Source organism: Papilio polytes, unplaced genomic scaffold (genome assembly GCF_000836215.1).
Source record: "Papilio polytes unplaced genomic scaffold, Ppol_1.0 DF823691.1, whole genome shotgun sequence".
NCBI classification, from domain to species: Eukaryota; Metazoa; Arthropoda; class Insecta; order Lepidoptera; family Papilionidae; genus Papilio; species Papilio polytes.
The window spans coordinates 453,880-475,165 of record NW_013525513.1 but is presented as its reverse complement, the minus strand read 5'-3'; the positions used below and the strand labels follow the sequence as shown (position 1 = coordinate 475,165).

The 21,286-nt window shown below is 36.4% G+C and overlaps 1 protein-coding gene across 9 annotated transcripts in view; it reads left to right on the top strand.

Moving 5' to 3' along the window:
• The window catches only part of LOC106104179, a 49,256-nt gene extending 30,169 nt beyond the window's left edge, over window positions 1-19,087 (top strand). For 4 of the 9 annotated variants that reach the window (XM_013284131.1, XM_013284130.1, XM_013284132.1 and 1 more), the window contains 9 exons: window positions 1,057-2,318; window positions 2,459-2,666; window positions 2,804-2,849; window positions 3,058-3,146; window positions 3,231-4,050; window positions 4,118-4,804; window positions 4,965-5,157; window positions 5,836-9,156; window positions 9,475-9,568. In XM_013284131.1, coding sequence (XP_013139585.1) covers window positions 1,057-2,318; window positions 2,459-2,666; window positions 2,804-2,849; window positions 3,058-3,146; window positions 3,231-4,050; window positions 4,118-4,804; window positions 4,965-5,157; window positions 5,836-9,128 — 6,598 coding nt within the window. In that variant the 3' untranslated portion in view covers window positions 9,129-9,156; window positions 9,475-9,568. Of the gene's footprint in view, window positions 1-1,056; window positions 2,319-2,458; window positions 2,667-2,803; window positions 2,850-3,057; window positions 3,147-3,230; window positions 4,051-4,117; window positions 4,805-4,964; window positions 5,158-5,835; window positions 9,157-9,474; window positions 9,702-9,870; window positions 9,991-10,119; window positions 10,282-10,439; window positions 10,685-11,214; window positions 11,373-11,866; window positions 11,989-12,802; window positions 12,933-13,142; window positions 13,266-13,813; window positions 14,147-14,479; window positions 15,208-15,819; window positions 15,982-16,617; window positions 16,714-17,719; window positions 17,817-19,004 lie in introns of those variants that run through there. The other 5 variants (XM_013284137.1, XM_013284136.1, XM_013284135.1 and 2 more) reach the window with 5 other exon arrangements.
• Window positions 19,088-21,286: the final 2,199 nt, after the last annotated feature.

The window sequence follows — 21,286 nt, the reverse complement described above, 5'->3', positions numbered from 1 at the left end:
CTTGTTGAAGATGTCTATGAGCAGTGATCGCCTCACTTTACTTTCGAAATCTGGCTATATTCTCGTTTGCCGTTATACGTTAATAAAAAAGTTGACTTTGATTTCATAATGATATATACGATATTTCATTTTTGTACAACATAAAAGTAAAGAAGATTGGTGATAATAATGAATCATTTATATTTAATCAACAATTTGTGGTCACCGTCACCTTTCCATGTACGTTGCTTTAAGTTAAGTAGTTCTCACGGGGTTCTAAGCCTTACAATTGATATGCGTGGGAACAATTAACCACGGGTAGACCGTTTTTTGTCGTCTCAAAGTTATTGTTGAGGTAACTTAAGGGTTTTAGCGGACCTTAAGCTAGTGAGGTGTTAAAGAATTTTAAACGACAGTAATGTTTCGAATAATGATTCAAATTACAAATCAAGTGTTTTATCTTAACTGCTTTAGATATAAATAGCAATTACTTGTTGCCACATTTTATTTTGTTAAGCAGTGGTAAAAATAAGTTATTTGCTAAATTGTAAATGGTATTTACAATTTTTTAATATGAAAGTGAACTTTCAGCTCGATCTTATGTTTCAATATAAAAATAAACCATAACCATTAATAAACGTTCTTAATTAAAATAGTTAATGTGTTTTAGGCTCAATTAAATATAATTATCAACAGATTATCAGCATCAAACTAGTTTTGTGATGGGAATCTGTTACTCAGCATTACGTGTTAACTCATAGTAACTGCGTTAAAGTTCTCAGATCACGCACCTTATCACAAGGGTGACGATAACGCGACTCCGATTGAGCAATTCGAACCGAAACGCTTCGCTTTGCGTGCACAATACGCAACGCGCAATACCTCTCTATAAGTAAATTATGTCACAATCTATGGGTGAATAACCCACGATCATTTCAGTACTGTACAACAACGCTTCTGTAATTTCTATCATGTAAAAACTTGGGCAATATCACTTACAGTATCTCTTATTACTTTCGCAAGCATTCCTAATTTTAAATCTTATGTTATACTAAAATCATATTTATCTTGTTCCAGGCTTGACCCACCGATATCTCAGTCACAGTTCCCAATGGAAAACAAGAAGCCAGTACCGGCGACGCAGCAGCCACTCACACAGCAACATCTCATGGCGCATCATGTCCATCCCGATCAAATCTATTCGTCACAGCACACTCAAATACCAACACACGTAGCCACTCAAACCAGTCAAATACAACCGAATGGTGTCATGCACCAACTCCTACAAAGTCAATATCAATCGAACATGAACGCAAGATCTCCTCTTTTAGAAAACCGTCACGAATTGTATGGCACTGGACATAATCGAGAATACACAAGGCACTATGGTGCAAACGATAATTATAATTATCCTCAGTCCCCACCCGGACAAGAGAGGACTGAAATACACACCGACCAAAATGTCAATCACGATATACTTCACAACATCCCAAAAGGATACAACGCTGAGGTCTACCAAGATTATTTGAAACGTAACCCACCGAAAGATACCAATCAAATATACCAAAATCATCAACCGACTTACAGACCTAACGCGAACCAGTACGGTTCAAAACCTTATCTACCTTATTCAAGTAGAATAGGACCGCAGAGTAACACAGAATTGTTGAGAAGGCAATACAACGAAATACAACAAATGAAAATGCAACAACAGTTACATTATCAAAACCAGGCGCAGATGCATCAACAACAAAAATTCGCCGAACGGCAATTACTTCTACAACAGATACATGGAATACAACCACCTCCCAATTTACAGAATAGCATATATTCAGATGGTTCATACAGAGATTTAGACCGCTACAGCAGTAAAAACGACTTCAAAGATTATGAACTACAAAAAGATATAGAGAATTATGGGAAGAACAATGAAATGCGGGAATCCGACAAGCAAATTAGACAATACCACGATGCGCAATGGCAGACAAATCAGCCTTCTGATTTTCGAGAAGCCGAGAGATATAGAAAACCAGAAGACGATAAATCAAAAAGTCAATCCCCACCTTCCGATTTCAATAACCAAATACAAAGAAATAATGTTGGTGTAGTTTCGCCAATGAAATCTAGCGAATCGAGTACTCCTAGTGTAAAATCACCGTCTTCTGAAAGTCGAAGAAGCAGCAGTGGTAACCAAGCGTTAAGGTCACCAATAGCACAGAGGATTCCTTCCGCCCCTGTTGCTATGGCTGGAATTTTGTACAAGCAGGGTTCGGATGGCCTTAAAGTTTGGAGAAAACGATGGTTCGTCTTGTCTGAGTACTGCTTGTTCTATTACAAAAGTGAGTGTTTATTTAATTAGTCTTTTCAAGGTTTTATTATAATGTTAACTAAATAATATTATTGCGTATTTCCGTGGATCTGCTTAAGGCATTAAATATATGTAGATATGTAGTAATGTAATTTTCATAAATTGTTTCAGGTCACGACGAAGAAAAATTATTAGGTTCAGTTCTGCTTCCTTCTTATAAAGTATCTGCCTGCACTGCTGAGGACAAAGTTATGAGAAAATTTGCATTTAAATTAGAACACGCAAATATGAGGACGTATATACTAGCAGCTTTGGATCAGGAGGCTATGACAAAATGGGTGAAGGCATTGACAATGGCTGCTCTTATGCAAAATTTTATGTAAGTTACATGCTATTCTCACTCCATAAGCAATTTTACTCCTTACTTAGTAAACTTGTATCTTACAATCTCTTATTATTGATTTGATTATTGGCTATTTTATCGGCTTTGCAATAATAAAAACATTTTTGTTCCAGTGATCAACCACAGAAGCAAAGCGATCGAATGGCTGTTAAAAATGAAGTAAGTATTATCGGATACGCGATGCGAATTTACAACGGTGCGGGTGGTAGACAATTAGTTCGTCAGAGCGTGTCCAAGGACAGTTTTGTTATAACTGGATGTAACGGCAGCAATAATAACTATAGCCGGCCAAACGATTTTGTGCCATTGCGTATACGTAATTTGTTTTCCTTTTTTATGCTTATATCTTTAACCTTAAATTTCGCAGGATGATGAAGATGCAGGTCCTACGTATGCAAATGCCCCGCCTAAACCTCGAAGATCTAACGATGGTTACAATTCACCTAGTCCGGATATGTAAGCCCTTACTTTTTAAATCAAGTGTGATTCATGAAACTAATACCGCATAAAAAAAATATATTAACTATTAAATAATTACAGGTACGATCCTAACTATGATTTACTTAAAAAGCCAGCATCACACTATAGCCAAGGCACTAACAACACTCGCTATCAGGATCATACTAATTACCCGAGCAGCCCTATTCAAGATGCTGCATACACACGCTCCCCACAGTCACCACCGCAGCAACAACCTCAGTATCAGACAAAACGATCATACGATACTCATAACCTTTCCCTGCCATTGACAAATACAATAACGGAAAGACTCGAAAGCAATCAGTACGGTTCATCGTCCATGTATCGATCTAATCCTCAATCTCCTTATTTTGATAATAGGAATAGAAATCATCAACCTCCACAGCAACCTATCCAAGATCCAAAGACAAATAATGACGCTAACATTTATGAACAACGAATGCAACGGAATCCGTTCTTACAAGATAGTGCACAAATTGAAACACCTGCGAATAAAGAATCTCAAATGAAGAATACACCATTAATGACAGAGGAAAACCGTCTAAGCACTGGATATAATGAAAGCTATCCAGAATCACGCACTGAATCTGCACCCAACGCATCTAATACTTACAATAAAGATGTATATGGGGAACTTAATAGAGCCAACAGATCTGGTAGCAGTGTTAATGAAAGGATAATAGAAAGAAGAACGCCTGACGCTTATGGACGAGCAGCTTCGTTAGCGTACAACAAGGAAAAAGTTGAAGATTATGAAGATATTTACGCAAATGAAAATGAATACGGGAAAACCTATGCAAAGTCACCCAGGCAACACCAAACGCGGGATAATGTCAGCATATCTAGTCACAAGCAAGCACAAGATCAAATTTCAAACTATGTAAGTATCATACTCTTACTTTTTCGATTTATTTTAAACAAGTCTACTTAGAAAAAACATGTTTTAGACGCAAGAGAAGACTTTTAGCGGACCAGCAGTTTTAAGAAGAAAGAAGATGCAGGCAAGTGGAATTCAGCCTCCGATGCCACGACCTCACAGTGCTGATTTTCTTGAATACGAATCTAAAAATGAGGTTTTAAATAAAACGGTCCCGACAAGGACAGTTACTGATCCTCCTCGGCAGCCGCAGCGGCCTAAGTCTAGCCTCGATATCAATTCATACTACGACCCAAGTTCCGACAGGTATTACTCGGAAGAAAGCTACGCGGAAAAAATGCGTCAATCAGCTCAATATTTGCAGCAACAGGCTATGGGGTCGCGTAACATTCAAATTCCATTAGCCAAATATGCTAGTGGATTAGCTGAGAAACAGCTGAGTTCGGCCTATTCCCAGATTACCAATAATAATTACGAACCTGATACGGCAATCAATAGAAGCAGTCGTGATAATGTAAGTTATAATTCAAAGTATAGTGATATCGAAGGTTTGAATTCTAATTGGACATTGAAAGAAAAAGAAAGTCAAAAAGATTATCTGAACAGAAGTGGCAGCGTTATGAGTGACAACTCCAATGTAAGTGGTTATGTAAAGGACGTTAATAGATTCGATCCAACCGTGGACGGGTTCATGAGGTCCGCAAGTGCGCGTTTACCCTCCACTACAGAGAAAGAAGGCGAAAAGAAAATACAACAGGTATTTTAATGCCACATGTTATAAAGTGGTCATAATGTATTTACTTAATTGATCTAAATTGGTATAAATGAATGCACGATGCTTCAGATTTACCAATATTTCGATCGGATATTGTCGATACTTAAAATATGTTACTTAAAATATAATTTTTCCTTTCCAGCGCGAGGAATCCATGAAACGGCTTCTTGAATGGAAGCAAAGGATGTTGCAAAGTCCTTTGACAAGAAAAAGTACACCGGCGACTATTTCTCTTGCTCGATCACTCAACCATAGTAGGCAGTCGTTGAGATCAGACCAGTACAAGCCGAAAACATACAATGCTTCATACAACAGCTATTCTTCGGACGACGAAGGTAGGGAATCAGTCTTCTAAGAGTTATAGTAGATTTTTCGTAGCATGAGTAACAGATTACATAGATTATATAAAAGATTTTCTTTATTTTACAATTTCAAATTATGCCATAAAAGCATGGTGTGAAATATTTTATTCATGCATGAGTACAGTTATTTGATTTTTCAGGGTTGTCTTTAAGTTTTTTTAATTACCTTCATTTTATATTTAGTTATAATAACGGTGTAGTATTTTCGCAACATATAAAAAGTTGTAATAATATTAATAATACATGTTTGTCTACCAAAAATAGCAGTCATCAAACGTTCATCATTTCGAGGATTGAAATTATTAAAAAATTGGTTTATAATATAAAAATGCCATAGAAAGTAACATAAGTTTATTTTTAATATCAACCTCATAGTATTAAAAACTTAGAAGTAGTTTATAATGACTTTGCTTTGCGGAAAGGTACCTTCCTGCCTGCTGGGACTATGTCACTAACAAGATTTAATATTGGTATTTCGTCGGTGGTGGGTTATAAACATTATTTTAGCGGTGGTTTCTGTAATTAGTAGTCTTATCTCTTTCTAACCTCACAATATTTAGGACAGTATACTACTAACATGGAAAATTGAATCAAAAATAATAAAAATGTTAGTCTGAATCGATTAAGTAAAATTAAAATTTTGTACCTCAGAGGAAACAACGGGCACTGATCTGCAAATACCGAGAGATACGCAGGCAGGAAGGTCCCATAAAATGAACATAAGCCCCATTGTAATGCGACCGGAAACACATGCGCCCTTCGTCGCTCAACCTATTGAGAAAGATCTTACTGAAGTTGACAATAAAAATGATGAAAATACTTACGAAAACATTAATTGTCCAAACACAAATAATTCTGACTACGACATAGTGCCAGATACAAACGATGTGCAGAATTATGAGACAGCATGCACTGAAAATAAACATGAAGGTGATAACAATAGTGGTTATGAAACACATGACAGTGAATCAGAATCAGAAACACATATTGAATACACAGATAACGATTTAGACGAAGTTTTATTAGCGTCTGATAACGATAATAAAATTATTGAGGATGTGGTTTTCAGAACTTCAAACAAAACTGGTGACGATAGTAATGAAGCAGAACGGGCAAGTGAAAAATCTGACACACCTCCTATGCGCAATGTTGGCGAGGAACATTATCTTCCTATGAGTCCACGTAAGACTTCTACGTTAGAGCCTCCTCATAAAACAATACTTCAGAATTTGAGCGTTTTTGATGACACTATGCCTCAACATTACGAAGATAATCCGTACGTTGAAATGAGTTTAGGCAACGAGGATGAAGATATGCAAACATATGAAATTGTCTGTGTGAACAATGGTAAAGTGGAGCCTGTTTATATGGAAGTAAAAAATGGAACAATTGAAGAAAATGAATTAGAAAGTGTAACGCTTAGGGATAAATCAATATCAGACACAGCTTCAAATTTTGCTGATACAAAGCAACAAACACTAAAAAGGGTTTCCAAAGGCGATAAAGCGAAAGAAAAATCAGATTGTTCGGACGCAGATGATGAATCGTCAAGAGATTTTTCACTCGATACACCTTTTAATAGAATGAGCATTTCGGACACTTTTAGGCCGGCATCATACTATCTGAGTGATAGTAGAACTATATTACATCGACAAGATAGCTCTGACAGTGAAGTATATCCTCCTCCAATACCCAGTTCATCACCTCCTTGCGAAGGACTTTCTGGTGAAGCGTTATCTAGGTACATTCTAGATAAACTGGATAAATCAGATATACCACAGGATAGTTCAATTTTGAAAATGCTAACTAGTGAAAATCAGAAAAAGATTAATGCTAAAAGAAAAACAACTTCATTGATGATTTATGGTAGTCGTACTTCAATTCACGATACTCTCACAAGAGGCGAAAAAATTCGTAACAGCAGGGCTAGTTTGGTAAATGAAAAACAGAATTTTAAAGAAGGACCTTCTACTGTACATAATAATTTAATCTTCGAACAAAATCCTTGTTGTAGCTTAGATAATGACTCTTTGCTTAATGCTGATAGAGGTTCATCAAGATTGTCCCTGGAATCTGATATAAGCAGCAAATTCGATATAGCACCTTCAAATATCTCCTCTGAAGCAACAAGTCTTGGAAGTGATTCAATGATGGATTTAAATAATAGCAGTGAGCATAAAGACATAGAAAATATGTTAAAAAGACGGCCACTTTCAGACGATTCACTTTTTGAATTAACTTCATCTCAACTTTACCAAAACCATGATGTCATTTCAAATGCTGATCTTGATAAATATTTAGAAAATTTACAACCCTATTCTAACAATGTTGGTGAACATAGTTATGAAAATACATCATTTGTCAGAGACTCAATACGAGATGATCTCGTTCATAGTGATGATGCTCTACCAACACAGACGGTCACTGTAGCACACCAACGTAGTTCCAGTACGCCTGTGAGGAACGGTAGTACTGCCGATGATAAAGTAAATATTGGTATACAATACAGTATCCTAGAACAACACGTTTCGGGTTACGTAGGATCACAAAGTTCTTGTAGTTCAGTTGGTCTTACTAAATCCCCAATATCATTTTACTGCAAGAATACCGATGAAGGGACATTAATAAGAAAAAACTTAAATAAAGTTTCTACGGCTAACAAGATAAAGGAATTCGAAAACGAGAAATTGGCGCCTAAACCAGAAATTGACACTAATGCTTCTTCAACAACCACTGGCTTTCACAGTAGAGAAAGTTCTACAGAACACAGCGCACCTTACTATTATTCTGATCTTTCTTCACAAGAGCATATTAATGTATTACCTACTTCTCATTTCTTGAAAAATACTAACCTTCACCGCAAACTTAATAATCAAAGACGAAGAGGTCCCTTACATAAGAAAAATGAAATATCACATATTCACAATCCAATTCGTAATAACCAAGTTCTGATGTCTGACCGTTCTTTTGAATTAGCTTCGACGGCGAGAAGCGTTTCAGTGGAATTTTTGAGTGCAGCTGACAAAGATTCAGATATTGATATGAAAAATATTTACGAATCTACCGGCGGTAAAAGTTCGAAGATCCCTGAGTCGATGAATTTAATATCTAGTCTTGGCTGTAAGAGAAGCACTAATCAGAAAGAGATCGATGAAAGTCAAACCACAGATCTTGGTGTTCTTAATAATGCCTCCATGAACACAAGTTCAATACAATTATCATCAGCTAGTATGTCGTCACACTGTAGCGGAAATTCATCTAATACTGTATATTATGACGCGGAGGCGGACGCTGGAGCATATGAAAACGTTTTTTGTCAAGGAGAGAAACATTGGGATGAAGATTCTGTGTGGAGAGATAATTTAAGGCGGGTCTCACATCGACACGCTCGATCTATGGACGACTTAGATACGGTGCAAGTGGAAACAGTACCTAATCGTATAGGATCGGATGCATGTTGTATGCATAGTATTAAACGCATAAAGAAATGTTCACCAAGCAAAATAATTCGAAACGTAACGTATGTAAATTGTAATATACAAGAACAAGTGCAACGACGTAAGGATCTTAATTTAGATACAAAATGTATATATTCAGAAGAAGACGAAAAAGTTGACGATAATGATGTTTATGTTAGCTTAGCTGAAGATTCTGAGCAATGCAACGAACAATCTGACGAAGGAGTGTATGAACAATTAGCGATTGGTTCCTCTGATTCAAGTATACCGGTAGAAAAGGAAAGTCAAAAATGTATTGCTGATAGTAAAAGTACACGAAAAAAGTTTGAAATTGATAGAGAAAACTTGAGACAATGGGACTTAATGTCTAGTGGTTTAATGAAAGGTCGGGCGGGAGGGGCGCATTGTGTCGGGGCAAATGTGGTTGTGGGCACAGTTCACACGGACACCGCGACAGACAGGTCAAGCAATGACGGTATCCTATAACAATAAAAGGTCCCGTAAGGTACACTATGTAAGTTACACTCCTATTACAATTATTAGCAAAGCAAGTCATTTAAACGAATTGTAAATATTTTGGCATTTTTATGTGATTAGACGTTTACAGTTCATTCATTGTTTATAAGGGTTTAAAACAAGATAAGGTGTAAAGTGAAATTATTTAGCATGCAAAATTAACATGACATTCAATTGTAAATAGAAACAAAAATGGAAATAATGTACTAATATGCAACCTTCGTACACTTTATCATGTTTATACCAGGTCTGTCATCAACAAAAATAACTCTTATTTTATTGTGTACAATTTCCTTCAACCTTTGAATTATTTTAGCTTCAACGACAATGCCCGGCACGAATTTGGAATCGAATATAAATAACAATACACCACAACAAACATTATCAAAGAAAGCTTTCCTCGGGAGCAACACTTCGATTGGTCGAAGCAATAGAGATGCTAACATCCCCGTCCGCGCGGTCAGTCCTCGCGTGAGATGGGTCGAGGAAAAGCAATCGAATGATAACTACACATCACAACAGCTGTCAGCGTCGCAACAAAATGTAAGTTTTGACACTGGTCAAATAATCCAAAATCTAAAAAAAAGTGAAATAGTTCACACTTAATGAGATCTAAACCACTCACGGTGGTAAAGATCCTGAGGTATCCTCTCCTATTTTTGATGTATCGTCTTTTTTATTAATTAGTCTATGTCAATTTTACTTTTTTCAGTTAAATACTTTGAATAATGGACAAGATACATGGGCTTTAACAAGATCGCCTTCAAGGACATTACAACAACCGATTAGTGCAGTCAGCCCACGCGTTAGAAGAAATGATAATGATGATGTGGTTTGTACCATTCTATTTGATTCATACAAAAATGTCTGTTGCTTATAATTATGTTCCATGGTTATTTTGCAATGTTTCTTATGTTGAGTTTTGTTTTTGTCATTATGCTTTTTGTGTTCATTTAATTAGCAATATACGAGTGGGCAAGAGTTGCCTGAGACGCCCACCGCTGGGGAGTTGTTGGGACGTACTCACGAGGAATTGGTATTACTTCTAATACAACTGAGGCGACGGCACACGGCAACTCATCGGTCTATAGAACAATGCTGTGCACAAATTAGTAGCATAGAGGTGCATTTTTATTTTATTTGTTTTTTTTCTTTTATTTATGTTATCTGTCAATCACCTAATTACTTATTTATTTTGCATTGTCTTCGTTTTTATATTCCAACTATTGCTAATAAATAACCTATTTTATTTTAATATGCTAAATAACGTGATATCCACAGGATTGTCTAAGCTCCCTCAAAGCATTAGAGCGTGAGGAGAGTCTGCAGCGGTTGGAGCAGCTGAAGAAGCAGCTAATGGACCTGGAACACCAGTACGAGAAAAGCAAGCCGCTGGTGCAGCTGGTCGACAACATGGTGAAACTCGGCTCCCTTTACAACAGACCTGGATCTACCATCGAGCGGCTGGAGAGGAACCAGCGCTTACGACAGAAGGTGCTAGCTGAACATGCGTTAGAACAACAGAGGTAAGAATTGTAATGGTTTATGATATACATGAAAAAGACAATAAAAATGTAATAAAAGTACTCGTGAAGATGAGTCTGCGGAGAAAATTCGTAAACATTAAGAGCGGGCGCACACCTTTGACTAAACTATCACACAATTTTTGTGCGATTGTCGATTGGTTCGTAGCCAGTTAAACTGTTTAGTTGCACAACAAAAATGGAGTAATGTGCGCACCTCCATATAAGCTCATAGGAATCAAAGCGAGACAAAACAGTTGTGCGATAGTTTAGTCAGAGATGTGCGTGCGTCCTAAACATTTGATATAACCAAAACATCGATTCGTGAAAGATTAAATAAAAAATATCGATGCAACTTTTTTTGAAACTCGATGGAAATAGGCTGGACATATAGTTAGCACAACAGTCAACGTTCCCATATCTATTGTATATTCATAAAAAAATTTTAAACATAAAAATAATACCGTCACTGTATTAGGAGAAATTACCACAGAAAAAAAAGTATTTCATCCATTAACAAGTGTCGTGTTAAGGTGGTTGGAGAGTGCGGCCGCTGGGAAGTCCTTGGAGACGGAGGCCGCTCGGTCCAGGGTGGCCGAGCTGTGGGCGCTGGAGCAGGAGCTGGCGGACGAGGCGGCCATACTGCAAGGTCTAAAGACTGATAAAGATACCATCGATAATTTACTTACTGGTATGTTGGCATTTTATTACAGCATTCTTGATGACTAAACACAGATAAACGTTTATCCAAAATTTGTAATTAAATTATTAATGAATTTGAAATAAGTCAACAACAACTTGGGCATTTTTTTTTAATATAGAATGATGGTCCAGTTTGTTTTAAAGACATATCTAAGTTTAAAACTACGAAAAGTTTCACTTTAAACTGTTTTGGAATGGTCGAGACAAGAAGTGCAAATGTGTCGTAACACATAAAGGTGTAGTTATGAAACGTTTAACTAATGCCTGTATAGCTATCGCCCGCTACTGCGCGTGAAAATTTTTTTTAAAAAGTAAGTAACTTATGACTTACTATGCTCCACATCTATGTCAATTTTCATCTAGATACGTATGCATCTGTAGTTCCTCTGATGTTGCGGATATCTGGGCGTCGATCACCTCGTTGTTCTCGCCGGTCCTTTGCCGAATTTTATAAATAATAATAATAATAAGGTACTTGTGTAGGTGTCCGCAGCAAGCTGTCGAGCGCGCCGCGCGGGGCGGGCGGGGCGGGCGGCGCGGGGGGGCTGGAGGCGGAGCTGACGCGCGTGCACGCTCTGCTCGCGCACAATTCTAAGGTTTATAAGGTTTTCATCTATACCATGCACTTATATCTTTTATATTTATTACTAGCTTTCGCCAGCGACTCCGTGCGCGTGGAATAAAAAAAAACAAAAGTGAGTAGCCTGTGTTCTTCCAGACTATGCTCTAGATCTATGCCAAATTTCGTCGAGATCCGTTCAGCCGTTTAGGCTACAAACTCTAGCAAACATCCATCCATCTGAACTTTTGCATTTATTAGTAAGATTTATGTCTCGTGTTTAGAATGATGTGGCACAAATTCAAATAAACTTTTTTATTTTTTTAATCAGTTTGCACTGCATGTAAACATTTAATAATGTAAATTAGACTCGTTAACAATAATATATTTATCCTGTGACACATGCACATCTAACAGATTCTATTGTGTCATTACTTGTGATGAACTATATGTTATTGCAAAGAATGTAAAAAAACATAAATGTTTTTTTCCATTGTCCATGATAACAGTTGGCTAAACTTTTTCACTCATTTGCTCTCTGCGGGTGTCTAAGTTAACACCAGTTCTATTGTCAAGTAAACTGCGACCTCGTTTGTAGACTACGCCTGCGTTTTTAAGTGAATATGTCGTTTAGCCTTTTGCCCGCGACTCCCTCCGCGTGAAGTTTAAAACAAAAGTAAGTAGCTTATGTGTTCCAGGTACTACATCTATTTTAATTCATCGAAATCTTCGCGGTCGCTTCGCCATTTTGGCGGATTCAGGTGGTCGCTTGTTCTGCCACGTTATATTATAAAAAAAAGGAAAGCGTAAATGTAAGTTTCAGTACTGGGTGTTTGCTTTATTGTAGTGTTGTTTTCCAGAAATTAGAGCAGACGGTAGCGGACAACGCGCGGCTGGAGCGGGAGCTGCAGCAGCTGCGGCGCGCATTGCAGGCTCGCCGCAACGCGCCCCACCCGACACACACACACCCCACCGCGCTGCTGGAAGACGGTATGTATCCGGCTTGCTAGGACCAACTTGTAATATTTAGTAAAAAAGATACATACATCTTAGAAGATACAACATCCTATGAAGTTGCTGTTTTGTATGAAAAATGATATTTTTTATGTATTTTTATTGGTATCGAAGTAATCACTTGTGCAATCAATGCTATTTATAATACTGGTGAGAATGGTATTGTATTGGTAGTGTTGTTGTCAGAGGTGTCGCGCGTGCAGCGGCTGGTGAGCGCGCTGCAGCGCCAGCGCCAGGAGCTGTCGCGCGCCGTGCGCCTCCTCACGCAGCACTCGCGTCTGCTGCAGACCACGCACGACGCCATGCCAGGTACACACTTACACCGCGACACACGTCACCTAGCGACCGTAATAGCAATGTCCACCCAAAGTCATCTGTTGATACCTCATTTGCATATGCCAATTTCACTGATCTAAATATAACTATGTTCTATACTAATATAATAAAGCGTAAACACACACTTATTTGTTATCTAGAATCCGCATAAATGTGCAGTGATTACTGATTTTTTATTAAAAAAATGTCATTAAATTTTTTGAATGATTTTTTTTAAAATAAAATATGCTACACTTACGATACACTATATGCTATATACTATAATATATTTTCACGCTATTTAATGTAAGGTGGGAAAATCTGAAAACAAAAAAAAAATTGCGGAATCTTACATGGGAATAGCTAGTAGTTATTAAAAAGGTAGAAAAATAAGTAACACAATTGTTGGCTGTTACAACTTTTCACTTTAATTCGTTAAAGCAAAAGCTCCACAATTACTTCTAAATAGCAGGTTTTTGTCGTTTTAAGAAACTGAATATGTGCCGAAATATATTTTTTAATATAAAATAACGATATTTCAGGTAAGCGTCGGCCAATAACATGCTGGCAAGAAACGAATTTGGACACAGGTCATACAATCGACCACGGACAGTCGGAGTACGAGTGGGCGCGGTCTCTGCGCGCGCCCGGACAGCGCGAACACGAACACGAATTCGACCGCGAACTCGAGCATAGGCTTGAACGTCAGTACGAGCACAGAGCAGAGCGCCAGTACGAACACAGGCCCGAGCGTCAGTACGAGCAGCGAGCGGATCAGGAGCGCGCGCCGCTGTACGTGGACACGCGGCCGCCCGCCACCGAGCTGCCGCTCACTCTGCCGCTCAGCAGCGATGACATGCAGCACACTGCCTTCAGTCAGTACCTTCTTGTTACCTAGCTAATAATTATATTTTATGAAACAAACTTAGATTAAGCCCTCATTCGCACGGGTGCTTTTTAGCGCTCGATTAATCGATGAAGTGATTTTAAAGTTTTTGGATGAGATGCTTGATTTCGTTCTCCAATGGTTCAAAATTTAACACTGAATTGCATTTTTTCTATTACCAATAGCGTGTATACTGTAACGTGCGATAAATAAAGATCATTTGAAATAAAATATGTCTACTATGAAATCTGATTATATGTTAACTGTCTTTCCTTGAAAAAAAAAAAAGGTTGCTATGATAATATTTGCATTTTACTTTCAGGTAACTTATCAAATGTAGAAAAGCAAGAAATCAAAACGGTCCGTATCGTCAAACGTGAGAGCGAGAGGCGTCAGAGGGACAGAGAGAGATCGCTGCAGCCGATGTCCGAGTGGCCGAGCGCCAACATCACGGCCAACATTACTGGCAACATTACGGCCAACATCGACCAGTTCCTGGAGGAGGAGCTCATACAACCCACCAACTACAGCCGCGCAGCCTCCGCGCCGCGCACCGACTACAAATACGATGATTATTACAACAAACCACAAAACGTCGACACACCAAACTACCTACGTTACAGCGAGAAAATGGACCACAGCCCCAAATTCCCATCAAGTCCTTCCCTTTCAAACTACGATTATTCCCGCGACGTTTCATCTATGAGTAGCAGTTACAACAAGAGTTACGAAAGATCCGGCTACGATAGGACCATTTCTCTCTCCACACAATACTTGAACAGCCCTACGGATAGTTCCAGAACTTTAACAAACGATCCATTATCAAAAACGAGTAGTATTATGAGTCTTACTCGGTCGAATATAGAACTATCTCCGATATTTAAAAGTGAAGCGGCCAAACAGATTATAACTGAGGTGTCTGATGGCCATAAGAATGGATCCCTGCACAGGCGGCCGGTGCCGAAAGAGAAGAGGCGTCACTACACCGCACCGCATCATCTCAGTGCGAAGACATTGAATGAAATGCCAAAGGAAATCTACAATCAAGATGTAAGTTAACTGTATTTATTATCTTGCAGTACTTTAGAAGTTTAATAATAGTTCCTTGTACATCCGTTAAAAACCGTCTAAAATACCTACTTCAAAAACATTTACTAACCCTAAAAGACGTACCAGGCTACCAGGATAGCATAAATGTTAAGTATCTTTCGTTTGAAAACCAATAATTGTCTGTATTTGCTTGCTTGAATTTGTTCCATACATGGCGGCCATAAGTGAAGTTTTTTAGTTTTTTTTTTTCGGGAAATCTCACTAAAATTACAAATGCGAGAGTTTAGATGGACGTTTGTTAGAGTTTGTAGCCTGTACTGCTGAATAGATCTCGATGTGGCACAGATATAGAACACAGTCTGGAAGAACATAGGCTACATAAGTATTCTTTTATTTTCGCGTGGATGGAGTCGCCGGCGAAAACTAGTGATATTAAAAAATAAGGGTAGCTAATGTTATTTTGATATGACCAGAATAGTGTTTTTCCATAAAATATTAGGAATTTACTACTAGTGTATGCTTAAATTAGTTTGCTGGTTTAGGTTTTTAATTACTATAGTATACGTCGTGAAGTACCAGGCGATCATGAGATGAAAGTTGTTGTGACCTCAGGGCAGCCGGTCGCTCGACGACGCGGACATGGAGCGCGCGCTGCGCGGCGCGGCGCCGGACGTGGTGCGGTCCGCGTTGCCGCGCCGCGCAGAGCAGTCCATCGACCAGCTGCTCGCCGCGCCGCAGAAGATACTCATACCGGAGCGGTATATACCGGAAAAGGTACGTATTTCAAACATTTTGATCACATGTGGCATATCCGGGGGAGGGCAAAGTGTCAGTCATAAGTCGCCACAAAGATTGAAATGTTCTGCGCAAACATAATGTTAAGAAGAAAATTAGTACCGCGCTGTAGAATTGGCGCAAAACTAGATTATTGGCATAAACGTCACATCTCTAACTGACAGCTGTCAATGTCATTAGAAGGATTGGAAGCGTGCGATTCCTGTCAAGATATTTTGTTTTGAGTTTTTAAATGATCGCGATTGTATCAATTAAATAAATTGTTTAAAAATAAGTTTAAAACAACATAGCCTTTCTTGCTTTCTAATGTACAATTAATTCAAGCCAAGATACAAAAACTGAATTTGTCTAATTGATTGCTGATAATTCAAACGAACACTATGTTCGTTTGAATTATCAGCAACTTGTTAGCGGCAATGCATGACAGAGTGATTCAGATTTTTGAAGGATAGCATGAACGGCTTAAACGATTTTTAGGTTGTTAATTTTGCATTCTTCTGTAATGTTTTGGAGATTTTTCTACAGTTTGAAAGTTGTTTTTCTGAGTAAGAGAATAAAAAAACAAATTTGCATAGATATCAGTTTATTAATAAGTGTGTGAATTTTCTTATGTAGCCTCCAGAACTTTCTCCAGAGGAACAACAAAAGCGACTAGAGAAAGTTGAATCGATCAAGAAAATGCTAACCGATTCTTCTGCCGAAGCCGCAAAGGTCAGTATCAAATATGTGTCATCTATTCTATAAAAAACTTAAACAATTGTATAAATTATAATATGTATTTAACTGGAATTCAAAATAAAAAAATAATTTATTAACAATCACAAACTTTTTTTTTCTATTCAATTATTTCTTTTAGCATCAAAATACCCTTCAATAAATAAACCAAGAACTTTTCTCCATTTCTAACATTTATTTAACAAATATTCTGTTGTTTTTCTTCTAAATTCATTATAACTACAATATTCAACCATGGGTTTGCCGAAATATTTGTACAAGAACAATTGTTTTGATATTTAATTTTATTTGTTAATTGATGGAAACCCACGATTGATGTAACGAAATATTTCTACCTGACATTTTCTGTTCCTTTTATGTTAATCCATTCTAATAAAATGTAACATAAAAATTATCATTAGACAATTTTAAAATAACATCTTTGTTTAAACACTAAAGTTCTCGTAGTTCCAAACATCGCATCTTGTATTAGTTAGAAATCGCTTTTCTTGTCACCACGCATGTACATCATTTTTACAATCTGATAGAATAAGAAATGTCTAATAAAGTACATAACTTAGTGTACTGCTGTTTGTAGATACAATTTTATGGTCTCTATAGTATAAAACTGGATTTCTTAGATATAATGTTCTAAGTTATTTTATAACCTCTTTATAAACAACTATAAAAAAAAGTAGTTGAATTTCAAGTACTCATTAACTTTAAGGGGGAAAAAAAATTGTGCAAATTTAATGTATTTAATTGTAAACAAAGGTTTATGACTTCTGGAAAACTATTTTTTTTTAATTAACTTAGCCACTAAAAGTGCAAAGAAAACCACTTAAGTAGATTTCATTATATGACTCCGAAGTAGAAATAATTAAAATTAAAATAAGGCTATCACATTGTATCTACAAAGTGTCCAAGCTTGGATAATAGTCGCTTGGAATGTTGGCTGTAAATATGAGCAGTCATACATATGTGTGCTTTACGACGCTGTTAGAGTCCTGACGGCGACGAGAAGAGGCAACGCGAACATTTGCTCCAGATGAACCAGATCCTGGCCAAGCAGGTCACTGAAATGAGCAAAATTATCGCCGGTGAGACATTAAACATAATTAGTATATTACCTTTTACACCTGATGTATTGAAATTCATATTTTGAATAACTGCCACATTGTTTTGTCATCTGTTCTGGAAATAATTTAGTATTGTTTGTAATATGCACACATTTGTGAGAATCATACGCATGTTTTTCTTTCTTAGGATGGATATATTCAATTCACGAAATTTTAAATTCATGATCATTTTTAGAATAACAAGTAATTATGTTACACGTTTCTCATCTCATTCGTAAAAATCATTTAATGCAATTTTGTTATCTGTAAAGGAGTGAAGTTATTCTATGACATATTTACTCTGTACTAGGACTTTGACAGTTTGTTAATCTATGGTGCACGTTTACAATAAATTAAATTAATTATCACATCTATAAGAATTAAGAAATTAATAAAGTACAATTAGTAATAATTGATTTCATTTGCCACATTGCATACAAAATACTGCAATATTAAATATTTTATTCTTGAAAATGTGTCGCATGTTATATTTGATACATCAGGTTATTATGTTATGTTAGAATATGGCTATTGTATTTTGCTTGCTCCTATTTTTTTTAATTTATTTTGATGTTACCTTTAAACCCACTACAAACCTTCAGTTTTATCTGCACAGTTTAAACTAATGTATGTAGGCAAAATTTAAAACTGTACAGTTTAAGTTTTGCTTATACACGTCAGTTTTAACTATACAGTGGGACTGTTAGTTAAACATGTAGGTGTGCAGCGGGCTTTAACTTAAGCTCTTAATAAAAAAGTGTTTGTGTATTTTGTCGCTCGAAATTTTGTAATGACATATTCTAGCTTTGTTAGTGTAAATTTAAAATCACTGCATTTTTAATGTTTTATTAAAATGTTACGAGTGTTATTTTGCTACACGTGTCTTTGGATAGAATAAAAAAAAAAACAGAAGAGTTCGTAATGGCCATTACACGGTTAACCTCCTTTGTTTATATTATAAATACTTACAATTTACCAGTTGTTTTTCTCAATACGTACTGGCAATAAACGTTTGACAGCAGCTATTACAGGTTAGAAAAAAGTAAATTAACCATTAGAGGTTATAAAAAATATTAACTATCCAAGAACACGTGCATGTGACTAACAATCACGTGTGTCCACGCATGTAACCTATAATTCGCTTGATGTTGTTTGTACCGTTCTCTGCAGGAACCAACACTGACCAAGGACCGTCCAACGCCCACAACTGATTGGCCAAACACCCACCAACCTACAGCTTCATTAATTTATGAAAAAAAGCTAATTCGCCAAATATCCACTACCCCTAAATTACGCTAGACTTAATATAAGCAAATTGACTCCAACTGGGCGGTCCTTAGAAGATTGTTCGTGACGCCGCATGGTTTCCATTTATGCATTTTGTTGTGAGTAGTTTGTTTTTTTTTGTTGTTTTTTTAATGCATTTGTTTTTAAATATTTTACATTACTATTTTTATTATGTAATCTAATGAAGTCCTTTTTTGATAGTGAGGGCTTTAGAAGAACTGCCGCTACGAGAAAATGGCGAGGATTCCGATGAACTATCGCCAGATGTGGAATTACCAATTTACCAACAAAGAGATAATTACTTCACTTGAAATTGCCCTTGAACTTTCTTGAAAAATTTGTAAAAGTCGACAACAATTTTTTGTCAAAAGATTGATAACAACAATTATATTAAACTGAGTATGGAATTTAAAATAATGTTGTGAACTTGTAATTGAACATCGAAACTTGCATATCTTTGTGTCTCGTAGCTTGTAGCTCCACGTGTTTTCACTGAAATTTGCATTAAAACATGTTTTCACTTACATACTCATGGAAAAAACACAGAAAACTATGTTTTAATAAATGTGTTTCTGGTGTGGAATTACAGTTAACTGTTATGAGTATTGTATCCATAGATATATAAGCTAAAGATGGTGTGTTTGTATAAATTACAACACTTAGGGTCTGTCCCACCACTGGCTGATAGAGGCTTATAGCTTAAAAATGACGTCACTGTCAGATAAGGCAACAAAATCCGATATTTCCATCAAATATTTTACACGTTGAATTATTAAATAAATTCCAATTTGGTGGGACAGGCCCTTACGCCCTAATACGTTCCGTATTAGGTATCTATAGATTATAAATCTATGATTGTTTCTAATATTTGTGATTGATCGACGTTTAAAATTGTGACATAATAGTAGTAAATGCTTATAACTCTTGGCGATATTCATCAAATAAACTATCACTAAATGATTAGAAAACTAAATATCCTATTAAAATGTTCTATTAATGAGTATTACAAATAATGTGCTATACAAATTAGGTATAGAACTGATACATAAATATATAATAAAAGCCATAGACATTTGGAAAACGTTTTTGAAGTTACTATATAAAACTGTAGACAAATAAATATAAAGTCAATTCACTGGTCTTTTGTAATTAAAATATGCAATTAATGAAACAGATAACAAATTAAATAGATTTTCTCTATAAATACCTTAGACATATCACAATTAGTGGTCATGTATTCCATTTAGAAATTAGATTTCTTGCCTAAATGACCTAAAGAAAGTTGAATGTCTGTAATCTTCAGTAGCCTTTGTGGTTTTGTAGAGTGAGTTGTCATATTCTACTGTGTTAGAAATATACAGTAAGTTTTAAGTAAGAATGTGTGAACCCACGTCATATTGTGACCTCATAGCTCTCAAACAAAGCAGTCACTGAAACAAAAATATTTATTTTAAATCTGAAATAATAATTTCTTTAATCTGTACTATTACAATAATTTTGGCATGCCAGTAAAATGGAATAGATGCTGGCATGCCAGCGACTGGAACTGTGTGTATACACATGCCAGTAGAACGTCGAAGAGATCGTGTGTGTCAACTTTCGTACCCTCCCCCACCCCCTTTTGTAGTTCCTCCAACTTATTTGCACGTAGCTGTTAGCTACTAGCATGCGTGTAACTGTGTCAGCTACTGGCATGTGTATTCCCAGCCTATTATAAAGTATCTTGAACAGACTAAATTGGAATTGAGTTGAAATATCTTCCCAGTGTTTGCTCAAAAGTCTAACATTCCTTTAAAAGTCATTTTTAAACTTGTAACAAATTATTTGTTTTTAATTTTAGTGCGATTCAATATTCAGGCCAGTTTGTATGTGAAGTACATTATGTAAAGGCCTTTAAATGTTATTAGTAAATAGTGTAGCATAGACAATAGGTTTTTTGACGATGCCATGTTGATTTTAGTTTTTTTATTTAATGTATAATAATGCGTTCTAGTATTTCGTTAAAGGTTTTATTGATTGTATTATATGTTTTATATGCTTTTGTAAATTAAGCTAGGTTTTTAAACTTAAGACATTATTCACATAATATAGATTGTCAATTGTAGTAAACAATATAATTCTTATGAATGTAACAGGATAGTTGTGAGTCAAATATTCGTAGAAAG